The 11,130-nt window shown below is 39.5% G+C and overlaps 1 protein-coding gene across 11 annotated transcripts in view; it reads right to left on the bottom strand.

The window, feature by feature from the left end:
* Window positions 1–1,636: 1,636 nt before the first annotated feature.
* Window positions 1,637–11,130, bottom strand: part of LOC117422010 (dynamin-1) — a 116,043-nt gene continuing 106,549 nt past the window's right edge. For 9 of the 11 annotated variants that reach the window (XM_058987128.1, XM_058987119.1, XM_058987121.1 and 6 more), the window contains one exon: window positions 1,637–7,759. Coding sequence is in view for 9 of the 11 variants with exons in the window: in XM_058987119.1 (XP_058843102.1) it covers window positions 7,687–7,759 (73 nt within the window). In the remaining 2 variants the exon portion in view is untranslated. The remainder of the gene's footprint in view (window positions 7,760–11,130) is intronic. The other 2 variants (XM_058987129.1, XM_058987125.1) reach the window with 1 other exon arrangement.

The following is an 11,130-nucleotide window of genomic DNA, read 5'->3' as shown; positions in this document are numbered from 1 at the left end:
ATCCCAGGGTGTCAGCTTCAACAACATTACTGGGGAGTTGGTTCCAGACCCTCACAATTCTCTGTGTAAAAAAGTGCCTTCTATTTGCTGTTCTGAATGCCCCTTTATCTAATCTCCATTTGAGACCCCTGGTCCTTGTTTCTTTTTTTAGGTCAAAAAAGTCCCCTGGACATTGTCTATACCTTTTAGGATTTTGAATGCTTGAATCAGATCACCGCTTAGTCTTCTTTGTTCAAGACTGAATAGATTCAATTCTTTTAGCCTGTCTGCATACGACATGCCTTTTAAACCCGGGATAATTCTGGTTGCACTTCTTTGCACTCTTTCTAGAGCAACAATATCCTTTTTGTAACCAGGTGACCAGAACTGAACACAATATTCTAGGTGAGGTCTTACTAATCCATTGTAAAGTTTTAACATTACTTCCCTTGATTTAAATTCAACACTTCTCACAATATATCCGAGCATCTTGTTGGCCTTTTTTATAGCTTCCCCACATTGTCTAGATGAAGACATTTCCTTCTTCAATTTCAGTATCACCCATATGATATTTATAATGTACATTTTTATTGCCTGCGTAAAAAAAGAGACTATAGAGTTGCAGTCCTTTTTGTTTTTCGCAGCCAGTGCCATATTACTTTAAGCACCTGAAATCGTAAGGCAATTAAAATATTTTTGCTAATATTACTTTCCCCTTCGTTCTGCGCACTGTCAGATATAAAATAATGTCAGATCTACGATCTCCGAATACTTGCCTTCAAAAGAACAGTAGCTTGTCTTTGTTTAACATTTTCCTTTAACAAACTCCATGTGGGAATTCTAGGTGCAGCACTGTGCAGAGACACCATTGGTACTGGTTGTGCCATTTGGTGCTACTTGCATGTATTTGTAGTTAATGTGTGCTCATTAAGTACATATCGAACATGATTGAGACACAAAATTCTTGGGCAATTGCTTCTGACTGATTAAAACACTGAATTGTTGTACTGCTTTTAGAAAGAAACAGGTATATTTATCAAAACTGTTACTGAATAAGAAAGTTTACTGGTCCAGAGCTTATCTACACTCAGAGTGAGTAGAGTTTAGATTTGTGTTATTATACAATAAAATAAAATAATGCATAAGCTTTATTTTTACAGTTGGCTAGTAGTTATTAACATTGAAAATGGTGTCAAACTCCTTAAATTAAGTCTTGAAACTTGTCAAACTGGTCCTTGAAGGTCCTTGAAATTTGTATCAGAAAAACTGTATGAAGCTTTTATACTGTAGCATTGTTTGCCTTTTTGTTTGCTTCCCCACAGTCTGGCTGCTGACAGAGGAGTCCTGCAACACCAAGAAGTGTGGGGATACTGGATACGCGATCCTCAATTAACATTTTAACCTGGAGGAAAAGTATGGAGGGGAATTTACTGAGCTATAGTGGAGTATTGTGGATTGAATTAACACATCTGTATTCTGCCCCATGTATTTGATTTGTTACATAAACTTGCAATTTCCCTTTCCTCCAGGGTAAGTGTCAATGAATTAGACTGAAGACTGCATGGCACTGATCACCATTAAAACAATCTAAAGAAAGAAACAGACTGTTGCCCTGGTATAGCATCGACTGACAAAATTGTATTTCTTTACAAAGGAGTTCCGTGTTTTAAAGACATCATTTAATCAGCAGCAATAAGACACAGTACACATTCTGCACCAGAGAAGCACAAATTCACTTTCGTTAAGCAGAAATCCAAACTCCTTACATCTCTGCAGTTCATCAGAAACAATAGTTACAATACCCAGAATAAAAAGTCATCCCACATTTTATATAACGAGTAGTTTTTTATTCTGTTTTTTATTTAATTCAACACAATCACTTCATTATGATCATTATTCTTATATATTACTAAACTCTAAACAATGGAAGCACAATGCCCATAAATGCACCACAAAGATACGTAACACAATTAAGATCTGTCCTTGTTAAAATACGTTTACGTTGTTTCTAAGTTTGGAAGGGGAATAGGGTACATGGGTACAACAGTTAACAAGACATGCTGGTTTGTTCAACTCATAAACTTTAGGGGCCAAGTCAAAACTCCAATAGTGATCATTTAAACCTTCAAACGTGAGAGATTGTGCAGTGATAATTTGAGGGCTTATTTGTTAACAGTATTTCACATAGTTCATGACACTTTACAGGACGGGAGAGTGTTGTTATTATTATAATTTTTTTTAAATGAGGACCAAATGCTTTATATGAAGGCAAGGTATTATATGTTTGCAGATGTTTATGGCTGATAGCTGATATGTGTTTGAGGCATTAGTAAAAGTGTTCTTGGCTGAGGCTGTTGATATTCCAGTGTGATTTAGGATGTTCCCACCGGATGGCCCATGCTGTCCTTTGAGCTCCTGTTTGTACTCACTACGATAGGTCAGACTAAGGTACGTCAGGTGGTGAAAATCCCACATTGTGAGGGGCTGGGAGTGTGCTGCTTTTTAAATGCATTTAAAATAATAATAACCCGTGCTTTTTGAAGGTTAGTGCAAAAAACCTTTAAAACCATTACCAATCATTGTGGCTTCTTTCTTTAATAATAACACTTAGTATTACCTTCTTGTGCCGTCTAATGATAGTACTGTAGTTTGTTTTAAAATCAAAGCCACATTTGATGGATATCATGTGGTTGTTTAGCGATAACCAAGCATTTCATTTCTAATTTAATTAACGCTGCTAAAGAAAAGTGGATTAAAAGTTTCTTGTATTTTACATACTTAATCTTAAAATCTTTCTGCCTCTGTGAACATTGAATCATACGGTTTTCAGAGAACATCACACTGGGAGATTAAAATGGTCCCCAAGCATTTGACAGCCATGCCATGAAAGCAGCTGAATAAAAACCTTGTACAGTTAGTATTGCCCAAGCCTACCATACCATCACCTTAACCCTTTGTTAGACTGCTAGATTCTAGATTTGATGATCTAGATATATATTGTGCATTTTATTTAAATCTGGTATTTCATTCAGTCTACCATTCTCCTAACAGGAGGAATGCAGCTGATTTGTTGATCGGCTGGTTTGGATCACACACATAGGGTTAAAGCAGTTTTAAGATTGACCTGTGGGGTCTCTTTGTGCAAAGGCAATGATACAGTATTAAGAGACAGTATGATAAGGTTACATAAATTGTTATAAATGTACAACACTTCCACAAAACAGATCCCAGCACCTACACAAATAACACAGTCCTGCCGTCCAAAATTACATTTCCTGTGTGGTGAAAGAAATCGCTTCCTTGTCAGTGGTGTCCAGCTTGAAGCTTCAGCATGTTTTTTTTTTTTTTTTAACTACGTTTTATTTAGAAATGTGTCAAGGGCTGGTGCATCACTGAAAAGGACCCAGGATAAGTCGCAGGGTGAGCTGAAAGCACTCCGCTAGGCTGGTAGTTGGTGGTGCCGCCCCCTTTCTGCATGGAGAGACAGAGGCAGAGAGAGAGACAGGGCGGGGGGGCGGAGCTGCATTAAGACTCGAGTGGAGGCAGGGGGCTCTCTGGGCGGGATGGGCTGCCCTTGCTCGGTCGACTGGAAACAAGAAAAAAAACAAGAGGAAAGGAGAAAAGAAAAAAGAGAAAAAAGAACACAGTAAAAGAGAAGCAGGAAGAAATAAAGACAATTGGTGCAAAAAAAGAAATAAAAAATAAGTGTCCTTAATATCAGCACTGCCAGCAGACATTTTCAATGTTTTAAATATCTCTGTAGAGACATTTTTAGAGGGTGCTTTTAGATTAAACAGTTTAATTCTGTTCCGTTGATATACATTTGAGAAATAAAAGATAGAAGGAATGTTATTGTCTTGAACTGTTACATTGTTGTTTTGTAATTGGGAGCAATTTTACTCAATGCATTTTTATTTAATGCAATATTACTCAATGCAACTGTTGCTCACTTGTTGCTGATTTGACATACCAGTAGACCACTTTTTCTTTTTTTTTTTTGACAAATTTGGAATCGCCAATTATTTTACCCCCGATTTTCTCCCAATTTGGAATGCCCAATTATTCAACCCATCTCATTGCACTAACTTGGGAGAGATGAAGACAAAGCCATTACAGAACTACAGCGTTGGAGGACCATGCAGTTCTAAATTGCACACAGGCAGGCCTGCAGGCGCCTGGACAGTCACAGGGGTCGCTGATGCATGGTGAGCCAAGGATTCCCTAGCCGACCTAACCCTCCCCGCCTAGGCAGTGCTTGGCCAATTGTGCGCCGCCCACTGGGAACTCCCGGCCACGTGGCATAGCCTGCATTCGAACAGGCGCTCTCCAAACTATAGGGCGCATCATGCACTCCAGGTGGACTGCCTGTACGGGATGCGCCACTCGGGAGCCGCTAGACCACTTTTTCTAACCCTTCGTCGGTTTGGCTACACAAGCAACTGGATTTGTCTGTTTTTGGTTGGTAGTGTCTTTACAAAGGGTATAAGTTAGTGCCATTGGGGTGATTTAGTTTAATTTGCTGGTATGTGAATTAAGGACAGGGCATAACAAAGGATTGTTATAAAATACAAAGATGCAGTATTCCTTTTGCTTATATCCCAAATAGCAGTCCAAAGGACACATCCAGAACTGTCGGGACTTGAAGCCACTGGTTTAACTGGTCGTATTGGGCTGTGTGTAGAATTATTGCATGTTTAACTTTAGAGTGCTCATTCTAACTAAATATCAACTGCAATTCAGAAAAAGTATGGCTGGTTCACAGATCCTGATAAGCATCTCGGACAGGCTTACCTAAGTTGACATTACAATAGGTAGTGCAAGATTAGTGCTGATCAAGGTCTGTGAAATCAGCCATACGTCTTTAACACTGCAGAGCTGTATACAGGTGTAGAAAAGAGAACCAAAAACTGCAGTAGCGCTCTAGTAGTATAGGAAAGATAACTCCACTTAAAACAGAGGACAAGTAAACTCATCTATCTAATATACAGTACCAATACGTATATCTGTACTCTATTCCTGTATAAGTCAGTTAGGTAGTCTAGGGTGTGAAAAAGACACATTTTACTATTCACTATTCCAAAACATGGTTTGGAAGAAAAAATAAAGCCTGTTCATGTATATGTATAGTTGCAAGTGATGGAGAGGATGTGCACATTTGTGCTGAAGCTTATAAAGCTGGGTTATCAAAATGAGTAAACATATGCTTATTCACAGATACTGCTGGGTAGAAGACCACCACCATAATTCTGTAATTCGCAGTAGAGATGCTACCTGCCATGTTTCCTATTGGAGGTTGTGTATCTATTTCTCTTTCTCTCACTATGGCCATAATTTTAAAAAAAAATTATATGAACATATTTAGATCTTTTATTTAAGATCATGTAATCAAAGAAACTACAAAATGATATTGCAAAAGTCGACTGGAAGCCATGATAATAGTACAGTATGTGACGTTAGAGTTCAAAATGTCCTCATTTTTCAATTTGTCAGTTTTTCATTAAGTATACTGAAAACTACAAAAAGCGGTATGTAATTAAATGTTAAGGTGACATTATTCAGCAAGTTTCATTCGACATTAAGAAGAAAAAATAAACTTTTGCCCATATCTGTTTATGACATTAGGAATCAGATATTCAACCGCGTATCAAATCTAGATGTGTCATCAAACTATGCTACTGCCTGACACCAATCCACATGTTCGAGCATTTTTGTTCGACCAGTCAAATGGATCTGGCTAATAGTTAAGAAGATGAAATCCACTACATGTGTGTTAGATCCTATCCCTACTCCACTTTTTAAAGAAATATTCTCCAAAATAAATAACAAGGCATTAAATATTATTAATAGCTCCCTTTTATCAAGTATTGTTCCTAACTCTTTCAAGACTGCACTAGTATAACCACTGCTCAAGAAATCTTCCTTAGATCACAATGTTCTTAATAACTACAGCTCTATTTCAAATCTTCCATTTCAGTCTACAGTTTTAGAAAGTGTAGTTGCCAAGCAACTTAACAAATTTCCTGCAGTTCTTGAAAATCTAGTAGGACTGTCAGGTTGTGTTTTGTCTTGGTTTCGATCCTATCTCTCGAACAGGTTGCAATTTGTTAAAATAGAGGAGACCTCTTTTTGTCAAAGGTTACATGCACGGTCCCACAGAGCCCAACTCTGTTCTCTTTGTATATGCTGCCTGTGTAATATCATTCGTTGCTATGGGGCTCATTCTCATTGTTACACAGCTATATTTATCCTTGAAACAGGGTGACACCTCGGCTCTAAATATTTTGAGTACCTGTCTTGCTGACATGAAGAAAACTTTTTAATGCTGAACTCAGATAAAACAGAAGTGATGATTCTGGGATCTCAGAAGCAACAAGGTAATACGTCTGATTTACTCCTTGATGGATTCAGGATAGATTTTAAGGTGTTGCTTTTAATGTATAAGGCATTAAATGACCTTGCACCATCGTATTTAAATATATTCCTAGATGCCCACTCAGATCACAGAATGCCAGGTTGCTTCTGTCCCACAAAAAACACAGGTGGGAGAGCATTCAGTTATAGGGCTCCAAAACTGTGGAATGATCTGCCTAACTCTGTAAGGGAAGCACCAAGTGTCACTGCTTTTAAATCAAGATTAAAAACACACTTTTACAATGGAGCGTTTTTTATGCTAAAATGATGCTCCTTTTATTCTCTGCCTTGTTTTATTGTTCTATGTGTTTCTTTTGTTTTTATTGTTCTTCTTGCATTCTTTTATTAATATTTGTCAATGTTTTATTCATGTGAAGCGTTTTGCAGCAATTTTTATCATGAAAGGCGCTATATTAAAAATAAAGATTATTATTATTATTATTATTATTATTATTATATAAAGGAAACACTGCATCTTTGGGTTGGGAAAACAAAGAGATTAAGACAAAAACAGATTCTAAAGGGATCGAACACAATTGAGTTTAAGCTTGGTTGTAGAGCTAGAGAATGAAATTACTGTCAGCCATTACTCTCAAATGCAAGCATGCAGAGTCTGCATTACTTTAAACTTCAATAAATGAGCCAGGCAAGTGGGGAAGAGTCTGTCACACAGATAGCTGTAAAGAGTGAGTACACCCTCACACACAACTTAATTGCACAATTCCCAAGAGAATGATATACAGTACACAATTTGTTGCTTTTAAAACTGGACAATACAAACACAGAATGAGTTACATTTTTAAATGTATTTATTTAGCATTTTGTTTTTCAGTTGTTGACACAGTCGTTCTGAAAAGCTATCTACTCCGACACAAGCTCGAGTAACATTCCACTCGATATGCCCAGTCCATGTGTGGACATACTGACCTAACTGGACCTTCATCACAGCTCGCCTGTGGGCATACAGACAGAGTAGGTGCCCTTGGAATTATAGACACATAAAGATGCATCATTATATAATATATATATAGATATAGATATAGTCTGGATGTAATTCACACTACACTTTTTTCATTAGATAGGAGTCATTTAATCTACTCTACAAAATACAAATACTAGACTGTATCAGGAGACACACTGTAAACACTATCTACTCTACACTAGACGGGAATGTATCACACTTGTTCGTTTGTGTGTGCTGGGGAAAGGGGAGGTGGGTTGAACTGCACATCACAGTCAGGGCGTAGGGCTAAGGGCATCTATTGCAGCCCATAGGGGACAGGCGGATGCCAGCAGTTAGAGGTCTAAGAGGGGGGGCTCTGTTGTCCGGGAAACTGTGGGTTGGGTAGGTGATGCAGGGGCCCTCCGGCTGTGGAGAAGCACAGGAAACAGACAGAAAATACAAAACACTGTCAAAACATTACAGGAAATGACATCACAGCACATTTACAAAGACTTTAGGCATAGCTCTGGCTGGGTTCACGGCTACTGGGAGGGTTTATCCAGCTGTGTTTAGCAATCAAATCATTACATTGTAGGTTTCGTCATTTTTCAATATGAAAGACTTGCACATTATTGTAAATGTCTCATCCATAACCCTTAGAAAAGTTTACCAGGTTACATTTGCACAGTCATTTTGCAGGTTTACCAAGCTTTTCTCAGTTATGTTACACATTTGCCATGTTTTGGCTTTATAACACTTTGCTTTGCTTACTCAGTAGTGCGACAGTACATGTCCTATTGCAAATAGAAATGTATTCAATTCAATGACAAACGTTTCAACAGTCTTTTTCAATTTCTTCAGTCTTTAGTTGAATGTGTGTCATTGAATTTCTCGAAGTAAATTATGGTAAATGTGAATGTGATTTAGTGTGCCCAATTATTTTTCCCTTGATTTTCTCTCCAATTTGGAATTATTTTTCTCCTCACCACAGCGATTCCCCACACAGCTCAGGAGAACTGAAGGTTCAGTGGGCGTCCTCCGATCCCACGACCGAGACAGCTTCCTCTTTTACACCCAGGAACTCGACAGCGGACGTTAGAGAACTACTGGACTCTGGAGGACAAAGGCCAGCCCTGCAGGTGTCCGCTCTGAGCTCCCTGGGTGCCTGGCCAGCAGGGTCCGCTGCAGCACGATGCGGGGAACAGTCCCTGCCGGTCTTGCCTTCCTTACCAACAGAAGCTTCAGAGCCAATGCGATGCTCCCTCAGAATCCCCAGCAAGGACGCAAACCTGAGCTGTATGACTTGCCCTGCACACACGCTGTGCTTTTACCAAGGGAGCCTCTCAGGAATCTGAATAACTTGTAAGCTCCTCTGTGCAATATGGCCGCAACAGGAGAAGGGAACTAACAGATAACTTGGTTTCCTTCAACATCAGTATGCCAAGGATCTCGCAACAAGCTTCTGCAATACTTTGTAATACTAAAGTTTTTTCATTTTATTTTGTAACTTCTCAAATATACATGGATTGTTAATATTGTTAATGTAATTGTGAAGAAGGTTCTCAGGTTTTTTCAAAATGAGGAGCACCTTTTTCATTAACAGATTTCCATAATTACACTTTAAAACTAATAGATCACAAAAAAATTATATATATATATATATATATATATATATATATATATATATATATATATATATATATAAAATATGTATTTTAAAACTGTACTTTTTTTTACCCACGATTTTCTACCCAATTTAAAATGTCCAATTATGTTCCCTCACCACAGCAATTACCCACAACTCAGGAGAATTGAAGGTCCCACGGCCAAGCTATTTGCCTTTTTACATCCAGGAGCTCCGAAGTATGATGTCATCTTCCCTTGGTCTGCTGTGCAGTATACCTGTCAGGTTTTATACTGTTTCACTGTGAAGTGCAGTTTCTTGTCCATTCATGAGAAAATTATGTGAGCGAATGACTTTAGCATCTTGAGTGAGAACCTTACCGGACCACCTTAAATATGTATTTCCTACCCAATTACAGTGCAACCTCAGAGTTACGAACCCCTTGGGAATGGAGGTTGTTTGTAAGTCTGAAATGGCTGTAACTTTGAAAATGAGTTTTCAACAGTTTTAATAAATGTGTACACCTGCTATCTACACCCTCAATCTGGAGAATAATAGAAGGATACAGCACAGTAATGCAATACTCATATTGTTATTGGTATGGTCTTTAAAACAGTACTATAAATGGAAAAAGGCTAAATTGAAGTTACCATTGAAATCATAACTGTAGCAAAAACACAGATTTAAATGCAGCTTTGCAATCTGCCTCACCTTTCTGAATACATTTGTTGGTACAGTAATTTTGTCTTCTCCATGACCAGCATGCCGCTTATGTAGGAGCGCCTATCTGGTTGCATTGCACGCATGATTGAGTGATTGCATACTTCCGGTTGAAAGTGGGGGTTCGGTAGACCGGTCAGTTCGTAAGTTTGGTGTTTATAACTCTGGGTTCTACTGTATTATATTGTTAAGTATACTAAGGGAGGGGGAGGTGGAGGTCTTAAGGCTGTAATGATTTGTATTAGAAATACTCTGAATTAGGGAGGTTCCTGAGTGGCGCATCCAGTAAAGGCGCTCCGCGTGGAGTGCAGGACCCTATAGTCTGGAGGTCGCTGGTTCGAGTCCAGGCTATTCCACTGCCAACAGTGGACGGGGGGCGGTGAACAATTGGCTGAACTCCACTTGGGGGGGGGGGGGGGGAGGGTTAGGTCAGCCAGGGTGTCCTCGGCTCACCGTGCACCAGCAACCCCTGCAGACTGGCTGGGCGCCTGCGGGCTTGCCTCTAAGCTACCCAGAGCTGTGTTGTCCTCCGACGCTGTAGCTCTGAGGCGGCTACATGGTGGGCTTGCAGAGTGAAAAGAAGCAGTTGGCTGACGGCACACGTTTCGGAGGACAGCGTGTGTTCATCTTCGCCGCTCTCGAGTCAACGCAGGGGTGGTAGCGTTGAGCTGAGCCTAAATACAAATGGCCATTTCAAATTGGGAGAAAAACGGGGGTAAAATCAATTGGCTACTACTAAAGTTAAAAAAATAGAAATGCTCTGATTTCAACTGACTCAATTTGGAGGCCATGTTAAAAACGTTTTTCTGAACACAACTTTATTTTCACAGGCTTTGTCCAGAACATTGGTTAAGGGCATCAAGGTTTTCTAAGGATCATGTTCAAAGGACCCGTATCTATTGGTTCAGTAGGTATATTTATTTATTTGTATCTGTCACCTGGCTCAGGAGGTCTCAACCCCAATGTACCTGTCACCTGGCTCAGGAGGTCTCAACCCCAATGTATCTGTCACCTGGCTCAGGAGGTCTGAACCCCAATGTATCTGTCACCTGGCTCAGGAGGTCTCAACCCCAATGTATCTGTCACCTGGCTCAGGAGGTCTCAACCCCAATGTATCTGTCAGCTGGAGAACTGCTGCTACGCTTGGCCTCGTATGCAGCCTGACCAGTAGAGGTCATAGTGGCGCAGTCAGGTGAAAATAAACCCAGACAGTTTTCCCTCTAACTTGTTGGAGCTCAAAGAACAATGACAACTCAGAGCAACCAAGACATTAGGAGCTTATCAGTGACAAGAAGTCCAAAGCATTTCATATTACCATTAGAAACAGGATATTTGTTCTTTTAGGGCAGACTTCCCCTTCAGAGAGTCAAGAAATGACAAACAGGTGAGATGAAATGAAAGGAAATGAGGGAAGAGGACAGTCATTGGCAGATACCAGCAACACAAACAAACA

This window comes from Acipenser ruthenus, chromosome 15 (genome assembly GCF_902713425.1).
Source record: "Acipenser ruthenus chromosome 15, fAciRut3.2 maternal haplotype, whole genome shotgun sequence".
NCBI classification, from domain to species: Eukaryota; Metazoa; Chordata; class Actinopteri; order Acipenseriformes; family Acipenseridae; genus Acipenser; species Acipenser ruthenus.
This window is presented reverse-complemented; position numbering and strand designations above follow the sequence as displayed.